This window comes from Chelmon rostratus, chromosome 19 (genome assembly GCF_017976325.1).
Source record: "Chelmon rostratus isolate fCheRos1 chromosome 19, fCheRos1.pri, whole genome shotgun sequence".
Classification (NCBI taxonomy): domain Eukaryota; kingdom Metazoa; phylum Chordata; class Actinopteri; order Chaetodontiformes; family Chaetodontidae; genus Chelmon; species Chelmon rostratus.
This window is the reverse complement of record NC_055676.1, coordinates 1,337,201-1,359,595: the sequence shown is the minus strand read 5'-3', so window position 1 is coordinate 1,359,595 and position 22,395 is coordinate 1,337,201. Positions and strand designations below refer to the sequence as shown.

General features: G+C 39.8%; 1 protein-coding gene across 1 annotated transcript; it reads left to right on the top strand.

Moving 5' to 3' along the window:
• Positions 1 to 845: 845 nt before the first annotated feature.
• lrsam1 (leucine rich repeat and sterile alpha motif containing 1) lies at positions 846 to 22,165 on the top strand. The gene is made up of 25 exons (XM_041960540.1): positions 846 to 1,141; positions 2,747 to 2,929; positions 3,237 to 3,293; positions 4,450 to 4,494; positions 4,732 to 4,809; positions 5,180 to 5,248; positions 5,342 to 5,426; positions 5,891 to 6,012; positions 6,099 to 6,189; positions 7,125 to 7,234; positions 7,365 to 7,394; positions 8,238 to 8,360; positions 10,837 to 10,976; positions 11,132 to 11,176; positions 12,169 to 12,239; positions 12,883 to 12,982; positions 13,119 to 13,206; positions 13,352 to 13,426; positions 16,043 to 16,123; positions 16,429 to 16,524; positions 16,677 to 16,775; positions 16,856 to 16,987; positions 17,943 to 18,009; positions 19,472 to 19,674; positions 20,011 to 22,165. The coding sequence occupies exons 2-25, from the start codon at positions 2,858 to 2,860 to the stop codon at positions 20,131 to 20,133; spliced, it is 2,202 nt and encodes a 733-aa protein (XP_041816474.1). The 5' UTR covers positions 846 to 1,141; positions 2,747 to 2,857; the 3' UTR covers positions 20,134 to 22,165.
• The last annotated feature ends 230 nt before the right edge of the window (positions 22,166 to 22,395 follow it).

Genomic DNA, 22,395 nt, shown 5'->3' with positions numbered 1-22,395 from the left:
TTATGTTAATAGTCTTATTAACCACAATAGGCTTATATGAGAAGACACAGGGGAACCAATGTGTTTACTTAGTGTTCAGGAATAATGAAGCACAGGTGAAACTGACTGCGTTATTTGCTCCAACTACAACGAGCTCAGGTGACTATAAAACATTAAGATGTGATGTGGCTTAAAACCATATCCAAACACACTTGCCTGTATTAGTTCACTTAGCTTTAAAGGGGTGGAGGTTCCTTACTTTTCGACTAAATTAGACACTGGAGCTGTCAGTTAGGAAAAAAAAACAATTGTCTTATTTCATCTTAGCTTGGTCTCTGCAATTCCAACAAAAATGCGTAGAGAGTGACCTCTGGTGGACAAACTGTTAACATGCATGGTCGAATGCCGTACACGATCAGGCAAGTGAAATAGAAAATTATGACGCATTTACTGTACTATATCTCCTAAAAGGTTTTTTTTTTATTTGCACCTGTGAGAGCAAAATTCAGATTAAGACATTTAATGTTACATGGTGTCTTTAAACTCTCTTCAGCAGGCTGTCTGGAGGTATCTGCAAATATCTCTAGTGAATGCAAAGTCTCCCCATTCACTGCAACCAGCACCAAATCACATAGTCTTTTCCAGAAAACCTCATTACATGTACTAGAATCCATGGTAGCCGTAAAATAACGTGTTACATCTTATTAAAGACAGTACTATGTTTGAACTACAAGCTAAACTGACACCTTTTGGTCGTGATGCTACACACTCCTTCCTGTAGAGGGCGATGTGCATTTTGTGGCTAGTTGCAATCTCCTAACTAAAAGAAGAAGAGAAGATGATGTTATATGTTATGATTTCATGAGAAGCGTTTACAGCGGGTGAGGAGTCAGTCTCATAAAATTAAAACTACACTAACGCTATATATTACTATATATATATATATATTTTTCAGTATTTATTTTATTTTCTTTCAGTAGGATAGTACTATAGGATGTATTTTAGATTTCCGTAGTGTTTGACGACGACTTGACCAATCACCAACGTGAAATGTTGTCGTTCTACGTTAGCAAACATCGGAAGTTCCCCTTTAATTTTTTCATCTTACATTAACGTTACCCAGAAGAGTGGCGAGACGTCAGAAAATATCAACACACATCCTGTGAGTATGAAACTTCATCGTGTTCTTACATCTTGTGGATTACTGTTTACATGCTATTTTGTTAGCTCGTGTTTTCTTAATGTAGTGGCAAGGTTATCAGCCTTATCGGTGAGAGTACTAGCTAGGCGTCAGCTACATACAGCGACAAACTGTCCATGTTGATGCTATTGAGATTCGCATAGGTAGCTGTACAGCGGTTATTATGTGGCGAAGAGTGTAGTTAGGTGTATCATCCTTTGGCAATATTCGTGCTAGTTACGCCTCATAGCTACTTGACTTTAATGCTTGCTAAATTACGTGATTTACAACCATATTTACCCACACCCACAGGGCCCATCTAACCTCCACTGCTACATACTGTAAAAAATACACTTAGTGTTAATTATCTATAATATGGAAACAAACGGAGTGGTACAGTTCAGTCTCTCAGGAGGCTTTGCTAGCTACAAATGTCAACAACTGTAATGTAACTGAAATGTGTTTGAGAATATATATATATATAAATATATATAAATATATATATATATAATGTATATATATATATATATATATATATATATATATATATATATATATATATATATATATAATGTATATATGTTGAAAAGAAAAGAAAAGCTTCCGAATTAGCTGGATATTTTTCAGCCCTGCTTCCTGGTCCTGGGTGTGTTACTGTTTATCCCATCACTCTGTTTCTCGACATTTTCTTATCTTCAGTGAGAAAATATATCTTCAATAAAGAAATGTGGCAGAATTATCTAAAATACCTGGAGAGTATCAGCAGTTTGATTTGCTGCTTTGGCTGTCTTTCCTAGATGTATTCGCTGTCTCAGTGTTAAAACACTCATCGTGTGTTTGTTGCTTTGACAGTTTCTTTTCTTTTGTCCACTCTCCTATTTTGAAACATTTTAAGAAGTCTATAAGTAATACACACCCTGCATCGGAGGACTGCTTTTCTGGTGGTTTGTTGCTGTAGAGACAAAGCTATGCCATACTCTCAGGATGCCAGAATGAAATGGAAACCTGCTTGTAGGCTTTTACCATGTAGAAACTGCAGGGACTGCAGGGACCTACAGTACCTGCCAAGTAAAATCTGGTCTGTATGTAGATTTGCACATTTACATCACCACTCTTTCTTCAGTCAAGCAGGTTGAAACATACTGAAATGTTCATCAAATGAGAGCTCAGATCAGAAAGCAGGGAGCTTCCTGAAGGATGAAAGAATAAACAAGGACACAGTTTGCTCTTGGAAAGCCATACAGATCCTGACATCTTCTCAGGATCATTTTAGTTAGTATTATAACCTCAACACCCACTAACTACAGTGAAGGCATTTGATGCAAGAAATACCCCCTCTATTGTTTGCAATCAGCTGTTTTGGAGGCAATGGAAATAACTAGCCCTTTAGACTCTCTTTTTATACCACATTTAAATAATTTTAAGCTTCACTCATCAATATTTTTCTATTAGCAATGGCTCAAATGACTGTGTCTCTTGCAGTGAACAGGTGTCACTCATAGTAACAACCCCACATAAATTATCACCAGACTGCAGTTTCCCTCAGCTCTGATTAGTGCTTAATATTACAATTCTCTTGACTTTCAGTGTGGTCAGTGTTTTCCAAACGGTCCATCCGTCCTCTGGAACAGCTCTCATTCTTGTGAAGGGGCAGGAAAGAAACCCAGCAGACAGAGAGAGAGACAGGAAGGACTCAGAATGCCTCTGTTCTTCAGAAAGAGAAAACCCAGCGAGGATTCCCAGAAGAGACTGGAGTATCAGCTGTGCCGGGTAAAAAGAGTGTGTTTATGTCACAGTGTTTAGCAGCTAGCCTCCAGTCACCAACTCACATCTTTAAAATAGCCAGATGCTGGTCTGAGGGTTGCATCAACAACCTGCATGATAATACTGCAGCAGCCTGCAATCATTTTTGTTGGATTATGAGTACTATGCTTTTTTTTTTTTTTTTTTTTTTAACAAAAATGAATCTTCCATAATGTGGAAGTCGTTTCTTTGTTCACATAATGTGCCATTGCTGTCTAAAAGAAGGAATATGTTTTTCACACAAACCTAATAACTGCTGCTCCTTGTTCTTCAGTCTAAGGAGGTAGGTGCTGATGATATCCTGGACATCTCAGCTTGCGAGCTTTCAGAGGTGAGTGTGTTACTGTCGACAGGAGTGAGGCAAGCTTCACTGATGACTTGTTGTGATAGTACCTCATCAAACTTTTTAAAAGAATAGTTTGAGTTCAACCAACCAAGTTCAGTATTTGGGGATTTTATTTTTTTCCTTTTTCCATTTTCCCATTTGATCTCTGTCTTTTTGAGACGGAGTTGGGGGAATGGATATCAATCTCAAGTCTGTGTAAAGTACAGAGTTAGAATCATGATGTGGTTAGCTTAGCATGAAGAATGGAAGAAGAGGGAGGTGGGTTGTCTGGCCATTATCTGGAATTAATATCAGTTGTAAATCAGAATGTAGTAATTTTTTATTAAAATCCAATCAATTGCTGCTACTCCTTGCAGTGAGTGCATGGTAACACCTGAAGACAACCCATATGTAGTCGAACGTCTCGTGTCTGGACTGTTATAGTTTGATAATAAGATTATTGTTCAGCTGTTGTTGTGAATCACTTAGACTTATAGCTAACTGTACTGCCAGTGCTGCTCATACAGCAGTAGTGCATGTGACGCAGGTTACAAAACGCTTGTTCATGTTTTCACAGCAACATTTTGACTTGTCATTGGAGAAAAAGCACAGGTGTTACTAATACCATTAAAAATGCTCTGTTCTATTCGAGTGTTCCAGTAAGTCATGACACTGGGCCAGTGAGTCAGTGTGAACAATACCAGGACCCTGAAACTGAGGCAACTAAATGGAATTCTGCCATCACTCACTTAATTATTTACACCTGCGCTTGTCTTACTGTCACATGTCATAATGTATTCTGTGAAGAAGGCTCATACAAACAAAAGCCCACATCCAAGTTTCAGCTGCTGTTCTTTCTTTTTCTCCTTTTCTTAATGGCAATGGAAGCTTAGTTGATATCAATGGATCATTTATAATAATGAAACATTAAAGTATGTGCAGAATCTGCTCTTTCCATGAGTGAAAGCTGCTTCATTTACGTGACGAGTGATAGCGACTTGGGTCTTGTCTGTAGATGTTGACTCACAGGTTTGAACTGTTTAACCTCCACTTTCTGCAGTATAACTCCACCCGCAGAAGCAACTGTTTGTAAAACGTATTGTATTCATTAGTGTGTGTTCAGTACTGCAGATGATGACATCTATGTTCTGTTCTGCCAAAGGTTCCCCCCAGTGCCTTTTCCATTTGCAGGGTGCTACAGAAAAAGGTAAGAATGCAACACGGAAATGAAGAGTTTCAAGAACATGCCCTTTTACCATTATTTCTGCTCCATCTTTCAATGTATTGGCAGGTGCAGAGACCCATTTGTGTATTTATTTTCTGTTGTTTTTATATATTAAATACTTTATAACCAATCCTTACAGAACTTCCCTGTGTCAGTATGTGTGTGTGCTCCTCGTTGAACAGTCAGCAGTCAGACCTGTCCTCTGTTGCTCTCCTTCAGGTCCTTATCCTGCATAACAATGAGCTGAGGTCATTGCTTCCCAGAGGATGTGACATCAGCACTCTTGCGTCTTTAAAGGTAATGTGAACTTCAACAGGCACTATGGGAAATCTAAGTGCCTGTTAAAAGAATATTAGTGTCGTGTGATTTGACCATTTTGGACGTTCGTGAAGTTCTCCTTCCTCTGTTTTTTTCAAACCTAGCAGTTTGAGCCCAGGTTTGCTGTTTTTGAAAGATTTGTGTGCATTTTTATGACTGCATAAGCAGAAAATATAAAGACACAGAGCAAGTCTTCTGTTATATATTCAACCTGCAAGCAAGCGTCTCACAATGAAAAATGTTTGCTTTACCAAAGCAGTGATACAGTTTCTGCTAGATGCTTATTCTCTGAGCCCTACTGCATCTCTAACAAAGACATGACTTTGACTGAATCTGTCTACCGCCAAAGGTTTTAGATCTGCATGAGAACAAGCTCGCCTCTCTCCCAGAAGACATTGGGAAGCTGGCCTCACTGCAGGTAAAGCCATTCTGAACTCGAATCCTGTTACACAGGAAATGATTGAATGAACGTTACTCACCATTTATGTGTGTCCATCTTGTGTCTTGTCAGATTCTGAATGTGGAGAAAAACCGTTTAAAGGCCCTGCCAGACTCCATCATGGATCTGAAGCTTCTGCAGACATTTAATTTGAAGGGTATGATGAGTTAGAGGACATGTATAAGTCACTACATTTTGCCACCTCTGTACACGGTGGTGAATTGAAGTTAATCTTTTTTTCTTCTGGGCAACAGAATTAACTTGGACTAGAAAGTGTGAAAGAAAACCAGTTGTTGAATGTTGAGCTGGATTTTTTTTGTGTGAAAGTCTTTAAATCTTTGATTATTATGGTTTTGTGCTGACATTTTGTGTTTGTGCTGTTCTTGTTGGACTGTGTATGCCAGGTTTTGCATACAGGTTTTATATTTAGATTGTTTTGCATCATTTCATGAAGTTTGATTTAAATTTTTGAAAGAAATCAAAAAAAGCCTGACTGACCAATCGTAAATGCCAGGAGAGAGACCTGGCTTGAACCTCTAATCAAAATTAAAATCCAGAAAGTCAAATTATCGTCAAATGACAGTTGCTATGTTTCTCCCCCATCAATGTGTATCTCTGTAGGTAACTGTCTCAGTGAGCTACCTTCATCTATTGGCTCTTTGAGCAGCCTGCGCACCCTGGACCTGAGTGACAACAACATCGTCCAACTACCCAAAACTCTGGCCTACATCCGCACACTAGAGGTGTGTGTGTTTGGATTCAAGCTTAAAGGAATACAGGAAGGCGAAACGTGATTTTATACAAACCCTGTGTATGTTTGCTGTGACAGAGCTTTACACTTGATGCTGCCATGATGTCCTACCCACCTGTGTCTGTGTGTACAGAGGGCACAGAGAGCATCCAGCGCTTTCTATGTTCCGGTGAGGGTTTACTTTATGGTGCACACACACACACAGTCATGTTTCCATCACTTTTAGGGACATTTTATGGACTTACATTCATTTCATGGAGACCAGAGAACCAGAACCACTACTCGCCTAACCCTAACTCTTACCTCAGCCTTAACTTAAACTTAACCTTATGCTTAGATAAACCAAGTCTGGCTGAGTCTTCACCCAAAAAATCTAATGATTTTCATCATGGGGACTTACATGTTGTCCCAGTAAGCGTATCCAACAAGGATTAAATTAACTCTTAAATAGTGGTAAAACTTTCCTTCAAGACGATAATAGCAAGCCCCGAAGTGACAGAACAAGAGAATTATTAGCCCAGTCGGCCAGATAGTGGCGCGTTAATTCCGGTCATAACTTTGAGTTCATAGTTAATGATATGCTGTAGGTGTAAGCGTTTGATAGTGTCACTCCTTGTTTAAACAAAATTAGGGGATCAGCGAAGGGTCAACTGAAATTGATTGTTAGGCTGGAGTTAATATAAAATGTGTCTTATTATAAAGGTTTGGGTATTTAAAATTCAAGATTCACGATCTGTTGCATCTTACACAACTCTACAACATTGAAGAAGAAGGTTAAAACTACTAAAAACACATTAAGGAGCCATTCTGTTGCTGTTTATGCAATTAATCACATCCCAGAGCATGCTCAGTGATATTGATGTAACACAGCGCTGTTGTCATCCAATGCAATGGTACAATTCTTGAGTATTTCAGGTTTTAATAGTTTCAGGTTCTAACAGGTTTCAAACTTGACTTCAGACTTGATTAATCCCTGTTAGTGAAACTCATCTCAGAGTTATGAAATGTTATGACTACAGAGGGGCATGCAATCCTTCAGTGGAAATGAAGGTTAAATGGTACACATTTGCCTATACAAGAGATTAATGTTGGATTGGTTTACAGAGCTTGGAGAGGAGTACTGCCCACCATCCCAGTATCTCCTGCCGGTGCTTGAGAGTGACTGTGGCAAGCAGAACTCTGACTGTTTGGATGGCTTGGAGGTGGCCTGGCAGGTATAGTAGGTGACACACCAACACACACAACCCTATACAGGAGTGGAATGACTTTTTAGTGCTGTAATTGCTGCTTACACTGTATTAACTGGAAGTCTCATTCAATCTTTCCTCACACTTTCTGTTGCAGAACAAATTCAGTGACTACGAGAAGAGAAAGGTGAGGGATTGCGGTGACACAGTCACTATTAACTGCGCTAATCAATTAAAAATGCATCGAATGACTGTGTCATGTGAAAGGGGCCACTTATCAACTGCATTTGCTCCACAATCACTAAAACAGCTAAATTGTGAGAGTTGCATCAAACAAACAAGACTATGGGGTGCATCCCAATTCTCTTAAATTGCATCTCCGTTTCCCTCACCTGCATCCCCACCGGGGATGCACGTCCTTTCCTCTCAAGCGTCACGCAATCACAGCACAGCTGGATCTGCTGCATTTACTGTTATATTCACACTGACACAAACACCCCCCACCCCCTTCCTCAATACTCCGTTTAGACACATTCACTTATTTTTACATTATTAGAAAAAAGTCTCCAGCACTAGCAAATAAGTGTGTAACTCTTTTATTAATGCACATGAGAATGAATGACTTCATTCTTGGCTGGATGCCTCTTCCTGTTAAACAGGTTGTCATTTTCTGACCTGAACTTTATCTGAGACGTTACTGAGACAGTACACCACTTCGCCTTTCACAGACTAGTCAAGCTGTGGTCTGTTTTGGGACCAGGCACTGGCAAAATTGCATTTCTTCCCTTTGAAGAGCCGAACTGGAAAACTAGTCATGCCTTTAAATGCATTTTACAACTTTCCATGTAGAGAGGTTGTGGGCCATACTTCATTAGAAAATGAATAAATATGCTGTGTAAGTTAGCATTAAGAATGATAGTTTCATCCTCACGACTCAGAGGGTTGTGATACTGTGTGAATGTGGTGAAACTGAACACATACAGTGTGGTATGAGTCTGAAAATGCTCTGACTTGTCCGTCTGTCCTTCAGGAGCAGAAGCAGCAGCAGAAGCTGGCCTTTGAGCGGCACCTGGAGGAGAAGCAAAAGGAGCAGACCCAGCTCATACTCATGAACACCTCCCGCAAGGAAAACATGCTCAACTCGGTCCGACAGGTGCGCAATATGTTCACTCACACCAGTGTTCGATAGATGCGCATCTGTATCAATTCTTTGATGGAGCTGTGTCTGTGCCTCAACTCTGTACAACTATGTTTTCTTTCAAGATATCAACAGTGCACCGAGGGAGCATTTGGGTATATGGTGGCATATTTGGCTCTTTAACAAAATTAGAAATTGAGCATTAAGAGCTTACAAATGCAATTGATTGACATGGCTGTAGTACAGAGTGCCCAGCCTCATCTGTTCAGTGTAGTTTATTTAGCAGTTTTCATGCTAGATTGATGTATTCTTTCCTCATCTGAATAATTGTTTTGGATATGAAATATAAATGCTCATTTGAAGTTAGTCTAGCTCAAAGTTATGGCTTCAAATAGCTTATTGTGTCTGTTAAGCAGTAGAAAAAGACTTACTGTTGAATATACAGAATGGTGACAAATTCAAGGTACTATGTGTGATTTTCAGGAAACCCTTGTTATTCATGTGGCTGTTAAGTGAACTGCAGTCAGCATCCTAATGCTCATGCTCATACTCCGTATGTGGCCAAAACAGTGAATAACTTTACTCTCTTTAATGTTCCTATACTTTATTTGGATCATTGGCTTAATGATACTAACTAGCTTTCTGTAAGCAAATTACTTTATCAGTAAGCATTTTGAAGCAACCACCACCAGCTCCATGCCGTGTAGCTAAGTTACACCTAGCTTATCTTAGGTTGCAGTTAACCAGTTGGCTGCCTGCCATGATTGGAAAGCAATCATTACTTATACACCTTAGCTTTGCACTTTTACATCATTTGTTGGTGGTCAACTTAGCACCATTTGTCACACTATATAAGTGCCAATGGGGGAATTGCATTGAATAGAATAACTATAATGGATCACATTAGCTGGTGAAGTAATTGGGCAGGCTAACTATCTAACATATTCAATGCTATTCAGTTTTATTTCTATAGCGCCAAATCACAACAGAAGTTGTCTCAGGACACTTTCCATATAGACCTGATACAGTTCATACTCTTTATATACACTCAGATACTATTTTGCTAGTGGTAATGTTAGTAAGCAAGCTATGGTGAGCTGGCTAGCTGCAGCTACACTGCGCTACACAGATCTGACATTGGCTGTTTCTTAATGTTAGCTGATAAAGTAATTTGCAGTAGAAAAGGTGGCCAATTTACCACCTAGATCAGCCCCTGGAGTCTGAATGAATTAGGTGACGTTATCCACTCAAGACAGTATTTTGATACGTCAGGTATCTAGCAATTTGTACATTTACCAAGCAAGATAAAACCATAATATCGCAATATATTTCACATGCACAGGCGCAATGTTAGCTTTGACTTTGAACTTTGTGTGTTGATTTGGGTGCCGTTCAGTTGTTGATGGTGGCAGACGTTTCTAAGCTAACATTAGCTAGTGTTTTACATTGTTGGTGCTGTAGGGGAGCGTAAGAGTGGCAAGACACCCGGGAGCATGCATAGACTTCACATCCTTTCTATTTTCATGGAAAAACCAATAAGAGTCCTTTACATAGAAATTAGTCCTCAGACTGTCATTGGCAGCTGACAAAATCAGGTAAGGTCTCATTTTCCATTACAGTCCATTCTCACGTTGTCAATACAAAGTGATACAAATACAGATGCTTCCACTCAGGGCACTGCGTGGTATAATTAAGCAGTTAACTTCCAGTCATGCTTTGTGGCACGCATGTATACAAATGCTGAGCAGAATGCTTGGCAGCAAGATGACAAGAGGTGACTAAGTGACTTTGAAGGAGGGTTCACTGTAGGGTCCTAGTTGGAAGCAGCTTCAGTCACAAAGACTGCTCAACTGGCTAGTTTTATATTAATAAAAGTAGCTTAAGTGACATCTGCATTTAGATCCATGGGGAAAATCAGTAAATAGAGACAGACATTGTGGTCGACAGTGTACATTTGATGACCGTGATGCTTGTGCATTAGAGCTATATGTAAGGAATGATGGAAGAGCAGCTCTTCATACATCAGGTGACTGAGAATGTGAATGCAGGTATGTGGTATTGAGTCAAAATAAACTTGTGCGTGCGTTACCAGACCTGTCCTTTAAACACTCAAATGACAACTGAACTTTGAGTTGTTTCAGCACTTGCACATTGGCAGTTAGAATATACCTAGGGGATTGTTTTAAGTGCAGTGTTGCCTGTCATGGAATGTGTATGTGCACTGGTTGGAGCTCTCTGCCTTTACAGTCTGTGTGTGAGCAGCATATATGTCACTGATTTCAATCCATCTCAGTCCTATGTATCTGAATGACCAACTTCTGACAAGTGCATAGTTGAATAACATTATGAGAAACTTAATTCCTTGTGGCTGGAATTCACAACCCAGTGAAGTTGGTACAAATTGGGAAGTTCTTCTTCTCTCTTTCTTCTCTCTTTGTTTTTGTGTTGATTACTACAATACATTAGTGTGTATAATCTGTGTGATGTTTAGGAACAGGAGCGTCTGGAGCAGGGGGTCAGCCAGCAGCAGAGGGCTCAGGAGGCCGAGAGGCTGCTGGTGCTGGAGAAAGTCCGACAAGCTGAAGACAACATCAGCAGTCGCATTGACAATATGCTGATGGATAAAAACAGGTAGAACCAGAGGGAACTGGTGATGCACTGTACTGTTTGTTTTGTCTTAAACAGTCGCTGTGTGTTAATCTGTGTCACATTATAGATGTTTTATGTATAAAGTGTCCACAGATGAGTCTCTGTTTGCTGCAGTATATTTATTTCAATCTCTCCAGGCAGAAAAAAAGTGCAGAGTTTCTTCAAGCCATGGAGGAAGATCGGTGAGTGGACAGATTACTGGTCCATAACATCCATATCTATTACAGCCAAAAGATAATGAGGCACTGCAACACATGGAAGCACTCACCCAATGGTCCACTTACCAGACTATCAGCCTATTTATAGAGTACTGTCCAAGTAAGGTGCACAAAGTGCTTTCCAGGGGAAGGCAAATGAAAACACAAAGACAAGCCACAGGAGGCCTTCAGAACTTGTAAAAACTATTCAACATAGAGAAGTAAAACCTTGGCACAGCGTATAGCATGGATAGTAAATTCCAAAAATTAATAAAATTACGTATTAAGAAAGTCCATTCTGTAAAACTGAGTGCTTTGAAAAAGTGGTGTTGGTTGGTGGGCATACTATGGCTTAATGTAACATCCCCACCGAGCCACAGCTGTAGGTGTGACCTCATTATTTAATGTTATCTCATAAGTCTCCTTCTGGAAATATCTCTTTCTGCCAGATGGCAGGGTTTGATCAACAAGAGAAGGGACATTTATTTATTCTTTTTGTCGTGAAAAAAATACTTTTCCCCAGGCTTAGAGCAGTTTTTCCGGGGCACTTGATGTTTAAGCTTTGTGTTGAGGCTAAAGTCAAGGAACAAAAGTGTTTGTGGCCAGTAAACGCACAGCCTTATTCTGCAAGATGTATACCAGTACATATAGCATACAAACTTATGACATCACATCAGCCTCAGTTGTACTGTGTTCAGTACTGATTAGCAAATGTATCATGCTAACCTGCTAAACTAAGATGGTGAACATGGTCATTTCTGACTTTGCCACACGCACACAAACACACACACAAACACGCACACGGAGTCAGATATGTTTAATCCTAAAAAATGTAATTATAATTTGTATAAACTGAATTTATGCTACAATTTACACACTATTACCGATTATATATTTACATTTGACCATCATTTTCTGCTGTCTGGCCCTGTGTACTACTGTACTGTGAAATATGTTGTTGTTCACTTCCTCTTTAGGATCCGTATGGAGCATTTGGCTGCCATCACACAGGAAGAAGCCAATTCATTGAGGAAGAGGGAGGTGGCAGGTAAGCAGTTTGGCTGACATGTCATGTCCTGTGTGTATCATAATGGCTGGAGTGCCCCTGTTTTTCACACACCATCAATCAATAAATTGAAATTGAAATAACAACTTCATTTCACCATTGTAAATTTAATAAAGCTGGCAAAAAGATCATTTAACTATTTCCAAGTACTTAAATACATAATGTAATATGTGGAGCACACCATCATTATATTTAATGTAAGCCAGGTACCACAAACCCTCAGGGGAATTGTTATATCAGTGTAAAGGTCTCTACCCCATTTCCATTTTTACTCAATAAATGTATCAAGCAGTTTACTGTGTATATTCAAGCTCCCTTTCAGTTTCACTTAGCTTTCTCTGGTGCCACTCTCGTGATTTAATGTCAACCATGCACATGAGATATCTCATAAGCAAATTGGCATGAATATTGCTGAGCACATTCATGCTCCTGAGGGGATAAGCCTTATAGGTTTGAATGAGCTCATAAACTTTCATCCAACACCAGTCTCTGAAAAAGGTATGTTTGTAGCAAAAAAGAAAGTCAGTATGGTGTTCATTTCATTTCATCCAGCATTTTCTTATTTTATTTCCTCACAACAGATTTTCTTTACCCTCTCCTCCCTCTCTCTGTGTGTGTGTTTTAGCGGCCATGCAGAAGATGCTGTCTGATAGCTGTGCTATGAGCCTCCTGCAGGAGGCCAGTGACTTCCGTAGACAGAGCCTGGTGTCTGAGACCTACAGAAGGTACAACACACACACACACAAATACACAGACACAGGATCTGAGCAGATGGTTGCTAACGTCGCAAACTGATGTAGTTCTCTAGCTTTAGGAAACAGGTTGTAAACTTGGCATGTGGTTTTTCTTTCATTGTGACAGTATGGAGACTTTGGACAGGAAGTTTGATAAGATGCTGTCCCTTCAAGTTTTGGACAAATCTAAAGCCATCGCCCACATCTTACAGGAGGTATGTAGTGCCTTGGTATGTCTTCTGTAATGTCATGTCATCAGTGTCTGGAGAGCTTGAAGAAGAAATCTAACTCAGTGTGACTCAAAATCACAGCATTTAAACAAGCATGAGACCTGTCATGTCCTCTGATCGTTTGCTGCAGGAGGAGATGCAGAAAGCAGCGTTCCAGGCCCTGCAGCTGCAGAAAGATGCTGTGCATGGCTATATCCGCAACCAGGTCTGTGTGGGCAGGTGGAGATGGGTGGGGGGAGGGTCAACTCTGTCACTGGTCTCTGTATTTTTATGGCACTGATAAAATTGAGCTCACCATCACATGACAAGTAGAGAATGTAGATTCATGCTTTTGTTCAGTCCAAGGCTAGTTGAGCTCTCATAGTTTACAAGAATCCCTGTTTATCTTTTTGTTGTCTGTTTGTTTGATCAAATCATTTCTTATTAGTACAATTACTCATAAATTATCTAGAGGTATGGCCCAAGTTTAAGTACCTAAAGTGATTTTTCTGCATTCCTGGGAGATTATAAAAATAGTTGAATTAATATACAGTTTCCCCAGAACCATCTGTTATTGCTTATCACAGGAATAAGTTGTGCATTTCATTCCTCATTTCAACGTCCTTTTTAACTGGTTTCATTATGGCAGACCAGAGTAACTAAAAGTGGAAGCTAGTTAGTGTAACTTGCTAATGTCAGCACACACTATGCAACAGTGCTCATTGGACTACTTTCAAGCATGTTGTTTCAAGACCTGCTGAGTCACTGATAGCTCCTGCACAGCCTGTGTTGTTTGTCCTGCTTTGGAAAAGGTGGGGGTCTAGCTAACATTAGCTGTTTCTCTGTCCTGGGTCTATCCTTTTAAGCAAGAGTAGTGCATTATTTTTGTTTTGTACAATTTGAGAGAGGAAAAAAGGAAAAGTGCACCATCCAAAAGTGTAGGCACCACAGGAGATTTGGCTCTCAGATAACTTTTACCAAGATTAGCTCGATAGGGCTATGGCTTTATCACAATCATCGTCAGGAGGTGAGGTGACGCAAATTTGAAAGCTTTCTAAATACTCTGACTCCTCCAACCTTGTCCCAATAATCAGCAGCCATGGGCTCCTCTAAGCAGCTGCCCAGCACTATGAAAATTGTAATAATGGAGGCCAACAAAGCAGGAGAAAGCTGTAAGAACAATTTTCACAGCTGTTTCTGTAGTTTCTAATTAAAAAATGGCAATTAACAGGAACAGTGGAGGTTAAGTTGAGGTCTGAAAGAAAACCTTCAGAGAGAACTGCTTGTAGATTTAGCAGACTCTTGAGTGATGGTGCACTGTTCTACCTACGCAAATTTGACCTTCATGGAAGAGTCATCATGAGTTGAGTTGACTGAGTCTTAACTCGAAGTGACCAAACTGAAAAACTGATGGAGTGCCACGCAGAGCAACACAGCACTGGTACCACCTCCTGTTCACACAGTTCAGTGTGATTGACTCTTCAGCTGACAGAGCTGTCAGCAGTCAGCCAGGAGAGACGCTCCGTGGTGTACTATGATATTATGCTGAACTCTCACTTGGAGGCACACTTTCTCTGACTGACATGTTCACATTACAGATGATGAATAAAAACATTCAATTATAGTCTTACAGCTAAAAAATGAGTTATGTAGGCTGGTATAGCAGTTACTACTACTGGTCACAGTCACAGTACCAGGCTGTGAATAATATACAACATTTCTCAAAATTGTAGGTTAAGATACTGAGAAAATGTCACAGAATGCTGGTTATTTGTTAAAAAAAAAAAAATCAAAATTAATGGATGAGCCACAAGATGACACAGTAATATACGTTTGGATCAACTGGGATCCCTGCTGGAGAGGACACAGTTTGGATGTGTTTTAGTGAGTGAACCAAACTGGAGCAGCACAGGTGAGGGAGACCACATTAGGAGTTTGTAACATGAGGGCGTCATGACCGGCCCATCCTCAGCTGAAATGACATCCTTGAGAGAACACCAATACAAGAAGTGCTGTCACTGCAGAAAAGTACAAACTGAAATCTTTTTGGTAATTACAATTTTGAACAACTCAGACACCAAGGAGAAATATCTTTTGCTTCTTCTTTAGCAAATTTGTATTTTGTATCTTTTTAGTATTTGAATTCCAGTTGGACTTTTCATCTTGTGATCTGACATTAGGGTTGAGTGGTAACTGACCTCCTGTGCTTTCTACACGCTGGTGAGCTGTTCCAGTTTATGCAGTGAGATTTTTTGGAGAACAGTGTTCGAAAGTAGCTGTAATCAGTATTCCTTATTACGAGTGGATCAAATGACTAGATGTGATGTGAAAGAGTCCTTCATAGTGACTCTTTCCAGCCAGCCACTTTGTTGGTTTGGTTCAGTCTCACTGCTCTCATCAACCTCATCTCCAGCAGCAGCAGCACTGCACACTGCCTGCACAGCATCAGGCATGCAAAGTTTGCTGAGCCTGAGTCTGTAGAGACCAAAAACAGATTAAAGCCTGAATATTGGACTTAAATTCATCAGGTGCATCACAAGCAGTTAGGAGAGAAAAAACCATGCTGATAAAGATGAAAATAAATACTGTGGACACTGCATTATTGTTATTTTTCCCCTGTTTTGTTCTTTTTTCACCTGCAGCCCACCAATAGCTAGTTCATTTTACTCATCCTCATTAAGTAAATTATTTTGACTTCTTGGTTAGGGTTAGGGTTGGTAACCCTGTGTACCATCACTCACAGACAGAAAATCATTCGATCAGTGTTTTCATCCTGACTTTGCATTGAACAGCATGTCCCTTCTTCCTGCTAGCTTCATGTTTGCTTCTCCACTGTCCCCAGATCAAGCTCATAGAGAGTGAATTAAAGCAGCTTACTAAATTGGAGATTAAAAGACGCAATCTGGATGCTGAGAACCTGCAGGTGGGTGTCACCGCCTTCTTTCTTTGCCTTCCCACATTTACCTGATTTTTTTTGTCTTCCTGTCAATCATGGTATTTTTATTTTGTCTATTTTCATGTCATTGCTCCATGGCAGCAATTTATAATTATGCACACTGAGGTTCAAGAAGATAATCACAAGTAAAAGGATATTAAATACATGGTTTCTATTGAGAGATAATAAGAGTTCTTATATTAATCATATCAGAGCCAAGTTTTTCAACAGAATTTACTGATGAGTGTGTATTATGCATGTATGTGTATTGGGATGTGTATGTGTGTGTGCAGGAGGTTCTGGTGGAGCAGCGTACAGCACTCAGTGATTTGTTGCAGCAGCTGCTGAAGCAAAGAGACCAGAGAGAGCAAGAGTTGCACCAGGTTCTGGTGAGGAAACAGCACCACTTCTCTCTTGCATCAATAAGCAGTGTCTCATGCTTCCCTCTCTTACATGTCATCAAAATGGTGCTGTTCTGGAGGCAGCGATTGCTTACATTTGCATTCTTCCCAGTTAATTACACACACTTTACGTTTTCCAGGTGGAGATAGAGCAGAAGTCTGAGTCCAACCAGCGGAATTACTGGATGATCCAGTACCAGAGACTGTTGGATGCCAAGCCCTTGTCACTGCGGATGCAGGTACAGTAAAGAGCAGGGAGGACACACAGAAACACCTGGAAAACAAACTGTGCTGGTCTTATACTGTAATTGTATTTCAGGAAGCAGGCCTGGAGAAAGAGTTAGTCAACCTGATGTGCAAACTGTCAGCTCAGCACTACCTGCCCATCCTAGCTCATCACCAAGTGACGACTGAGGCCCTTCGCCACATGAGCTCCTCTGACCTCAAGAAGGTCTGTCTACAACATCATTACTAACATATTTCTATCTGTTGCCACTTTGACATTGAACATCTTTGACTACATACTGCACTGCAACACTCAGTTTCAACAGTTTCATCAGCTGTCTTCCTCACCTGTACAGCAGTGGTGTTGGCTTGAGTTGCTGCACCAGCATCTGTACAGCGTCCCATTGACTTGCAGCCTGGAGAACTTCACACCCTCCATTCTGATCAAAATAGCACAAAAACAGATGCATCAGTACTTAATCATGATGTTAGGAAGGAGGAACGTTATGCTGTAATTATCAGTCAGTAGTAGACATATGTATACTGTCAACATAATTTTCAATCAGCACAGAGGCTGGGGTAACGCTTACCAGTAACAGTTACATACAGTCCAACTGAAATCACAATTAGCAACCCCTTATTGCAAAAATAATTTCAAAGTAATTTTAAAAGCAGCTATATTTAATGCTTAATTATAACAATGGATCAAATGACTACTTGTTTTTGAAAGGGGTCACTTGTGGTAATGAACCCACAGAGAGTTATCATTTGACCCTTTAGTTCTACTGATCTTCAGAGCATCGTTCTCTCAATGGTTAACTTTCCTGGCCACAACTTTACCGTTTTGGTTCACTCTCACTGCTTCCAGAGTCATTGAAGCAGCTAAAGAGCCTGACATTTTTCTCAGGATCTGGAAGTGACCAAAAACAAAGCTAAAAGGAGCCTGCATTCATCAGGTGGACACAAACATGACTCCAAAGGAATCCTAGTGCTGCTCCATATTTGTTGGATGTGTAAATTGGAAGCTGTTAGATGTGTGCCATATCAGCTTAAAAGGTGGTCATGTGCCATTACTGTGTTTACAGCTTGTTATGCTGCCCCAAGTGGCCAAAAATGGAATGCAGGTTTAACTTTTAATCATTATGCTGAATAATCAGCACTATTCATTTCTCTTTTTTCAGCTTGGCATAAATGAAATAGGAATCCAGAAAGCTCTCCTGAACTGGGCTCGCGAACACCACCCTAAAGGTACATTACACATGTCCTACATTTCTGTATATTGCACAGTTAAGCCCTGCATGCTTCAGCAAATTGCCAGGTTTGCAACTTGCATACTGATATGTGGGTTTTCAAAGCAAAGAAATTATCTGTGCACACAAAAGAGCTAAAACAATTTTGAAGCCTCCAGAATGGTGCAAGCTCATAATGTTCAGTTTTTGTTGACGTTGTCAGAAAAATGTAAATCGAAATCACAAACTGTTTTATTGGCCAAGTATGTGTGCACATACAAGGAATCTGACTCTGGTTTAAACTGTAAAATTCAGTGTTAGTTTAGGTTTATCACTGAGGCCAGAGTTAAAGGTGGTGTTGTACTAGACTGCATTATAAACAGATGTGTTTGTAATTTCTGACTGTGACCTCAATACTAAAACATAGAATTGAAAAAAAACCTCTATGACAGTGTCAACAAAAAAATGAACGTTATAGGCATTAAAGGCAAAAGTTGGTGAGAGTTTTTTTTAACAGTTTTTCAGCACAATGATCATACAAATAATAAAAAATAATTTAGGGCAGCAGTGATCCAATCAGTCCAACAACTATTTCATAATTCTGCTGTATCTTACATCGTAAATGATCACATAACATCAACTTAAAATATGCCACAGCAGCGTTTGCACAGTTTACCCTGTCTTGCATTTCTGTGTAGATGTGTGTGTGGTAATTCAGTAGTGTCCTAATGTCGTTTGCAAAATACCAACAACTCTCTTTCTGTTGCCTTATTTGAATGAGGCAGGAAATCAAGGTTTAGTGGAATTTGTTTGTCTCTTCATTTTCTTCTTGCAGCAAATTTCAAGGTAATTTCCAGGCATCCATGCCAGCAACAGCAGTGGCCAGAAACATTATGTTTTCAGGTTTTCTGTCTGTCCCATTCCCGTGAATGTGGTATCTCAGTGACACCTTGAAGGATTTTCTTCAAATGTCGCAAAAATGTTCACTTGGATGCAAGGATGAACTAAATAGATTTTGTTTGTCAAAAGTCAACTGTGACCACACACAACACAGTTTTGGCTGTAACTCAATTCATATGCTAATTACGACTAACTCACTGCATATAGTGTCTGGACAGACATGGATGAAAATGCAACTGGACTGTCTTTTTTGGTTTTCTGTATTGATGAAATTATTCTCAATACAAAACTTAGAACAATAAAAGAAGGAAATCGAAGGATAATGGTAAGATTCCCTCCAGTCACTGAAGTTTCAGAGCTAAAATCCAAGAAGGAAAAGTGACGTTTTTTGTTAAACGGCCAGAGAAACTCAGGGAATATTGGGAAATTCTACAAATGGATTACATGTGTAGATGACAAAACATATATGTCCACCCACAGTATTTCAGGGCTAAAGATGATGTTTAGGGTATTTAAACTCATTGGAAGTCAATGAAAAGCCCACCGGTTTGCTGTCCACTGATTCTCTTCTCTTCTACCAGGAGCTTGTAAGGCTGTCCAGCAGGAAGAGGAGGCAGAGGTCATCCCCACAGTTCCATCTCCTTCCTTCTCTCCGTTGCTTCCCAACACCTCGACCTTCCAAATCAGCCCACCACTCACCCCAGGGACCCCTGTCACCCCTTCAGCCCCCAGCCCTGTGGAGGGACCAGGGAGCTCAGAGTGTGTGGTCTGCATGGAGACCGGGGTAAGAAAAGCCCTCAGCAAAACCAGAAAATAATATCTTCAGTCTCAGTAACAATTAATACTGCACTTGTAGTTTCACATCAGTATCATTTAAAAACTCAAGTGACAAAATCAGCTGTTGCTATAGGTAGTAAGCTAGTTAGCCAGACATGCTAACATCGTCTACGATGGAAAAAATAGTAAAAATAAAGAAAAAGCTTTAAATGAGAAGGTGTGTCTAAACTTTAAACAGTTACTCCTGAAAAAAATCTTGAAATCTTTGTAGTAATTCATTGTAATTATTGAACTGAATTACTGTCCAGATGACTGACTGTGTCCTGTCTTTCTGTCTCCCCAGTCCCAGGTGGTCTTCCTGCCCTGTGGTCATGTATGCTGTTGTCAGGTCTGCAGCGACGCTCTGCAGAACTGCCCTCTTTGTCGTAGCAACATATCCCAGTACATACGTCTCTACTACAGCTAGAGCCAACTGCAACACTGTGCTAGCCTTCACCAACTGCACCTCCCTTTATGTATGCATGATGAAAAGGTGCTGTGAGCTATGTATGGAAAAGCTTTTAGCTGGGTTTTCAAATAGCTGAGCCACTTTCCTCTACTAACCATAGAGTACTTTGTGTTGTATATGCAGAAACAAGTTTAAATAGAACTATTTTTAATGGTTTGTGTTTTTGGTTGTCACTGGCGTGTAGTAATTTGTTGTTCTTTTTAAATTCTATAATTTGTAATATAAATATTAAGAGCCAAGTGGATTACAGCATTCACTGACTGTTCTTTGCCTTATTATACCCTCTCAATTGATGGGTGCCTTTTTCTGGAACTCTCTCTTTTTTGTTTTTACAATACTTTGTTGTTGTCAACCAAAGTAACATCTGTCAAACATGTATATAAGTTAAGTAATACATTATCTATTGATTGTTATTTCTGTCTGCTGTCATTGCACCACTAATGCAACCTCATGTTGTAGCTCTTCAGTCATTACATACAACTTGTCTTGTCCTCACTGCCAGAGTCCTCCAGGTCCCTCTGCTCCTGCTGGAATCATTATCTAGTGTTAATACCCCTGGTGCCTCCCAGTCTTTATCCTGTTACTAGGATTGTAATAGTGTATCCTGCTATAGTACATGGCCCCAGGTTTGCTGTGTGGCAATCTGTAATAGATGTAGAAATAAGTATCATATAAGCATGTTTGAAATAATGAAGAGCCCAAAGGGACTTGTATGTCAGGTTTAGTTTAAGTTGCGAGTACTACTCATCATTTAAAACTGTTGTAAATTTTCTTTGGCTCTAGAGTGAGCTTTTGAGAACATAGTATGTCGTCAGTTTGAAAGACATGGGTGTTTACCTGACAGGCGGGATCTAGTCAAGGATGCTGTTGAGCTGCATTGTGGGAAATTAGGATCCAGTGTTCTTGGAGCGTGACCCATACTGAACACTAAAAGTCAGGGTTGCTCAGCGTCTGCTGCTTTGATTGACCTGTATGAAAGTGCAATACTAAATTGGTGGAGTACTCCTTTTAACCAGATTCTGACAAATGTTAAGCAGGATCCACCTTATCCAATAATGTGCAAGATGATCTTGTGCTTTAGTGGTGCATATGTTCCCATATGTTTTTCCCAACAAAGTTACAATTAATCAAATAACAACAATCAATGTGCAATACAATCCAGCAGGGCCATTTGGGGACTTCTGGGGGTCTGTGGTTCCTAGCCAGTTGCTTGCTTACTTAATTGGTATTCCAGGCTTGTACCTTGTTTTAGTTTCCTTTCCACTTGTCTCTGACATATCTTTCGATTCCACTGTTATTTGACTTGCTGTATATGGTGCACGTGTATGAACGACTAACACATCACCTGTCTGTAGCCATCACTAATGCTATTGTACTCTTTCAAGTGCTCTTAACTTTTACTTCTCAGCATGTTTCAGGAAATATCTTAACTTATATGAGTCTGTTAAATGTTGTAAGAGATTTCACTTCCATATAAATCAGACATTTCATGTCATCAGATGATGTGGTATAAAGTAAATGTATCATTTTTCTGCTCTCACCTTGTGGTCAATGAAGCTTTGTGTTGCTGAAGAGATGCACTGCTCTGCAAGCAGGGACACCTGAAAATGAACTGAAATACAGTCTACTATATGCAAAGTACTCCATTACAAGTGAAAGTCAAACATTCTAAATCTTTAGTAAAAGTACAGAAGCATTATCAAAAAAATTCACTTAAAATATAAAAGGTAAAAGTACTGGCAGATATACATTAATATATACAATATGACATTATTAGATTGTTGACCCTGATGCATTTTACTGTTGGAGCTAGTTTGAACTATTTAATATGTAGATAGGCAGTTCGGTCCAGTGATTTGAAATGCAGGTGTCAGGACCCAAAGGGTCGCAAGAACAGTGTGAGAAGTCGTGATATGATTTGTGAGGGTTGGAAAGAAGAAACAGAAAGAAAAAAGAAGAAAAATCTGCTGCACAAATTTGAATAAACCTTTTGGGCTTAAACCCTGTTTTTTGTGAAAGTGTGGATATTTTTTAAATATTTGAGCCTCGATCGGTTATTTAAAAGACATGATCTGTAGAGTTTACCAGGCAGATCACTTTTTCGAGGAACTGTTAACGATTCCTGCCCCAACCAAACACTTCTTTGATTAAAGTCCCCCTCTGGTAGAAAACATGCTTTTCCTCTTGGGCAAGGTTTGTTTTCATAAGTGCTTGCTTAGG

Bases quoted from the DNA above. Each gene is read 5' to 3' on its own strand.
- lrsam1 (XM_041960540.1), top strand. From the start codon at position 2,858: ATGCCTCTGTTCTTCAGAAAGAGAAAACCCAGCGAGGATTCCCAGAAG. The intron at 5,427-5,890 runs GTATGATGAGTT...GTATCTCTGTAG, and splicing joins GCAGACATTTAATTTGAAGG to GTAACTGTCTCAGTGAGCTA. The intron at 8,361-10,836 runs GTGCGCAATATG...TGTGATGTTTAG, and splicing joins TGCTCAACTCGGTCCGACAG to GAACAGGAGCGTCTGGAGCA.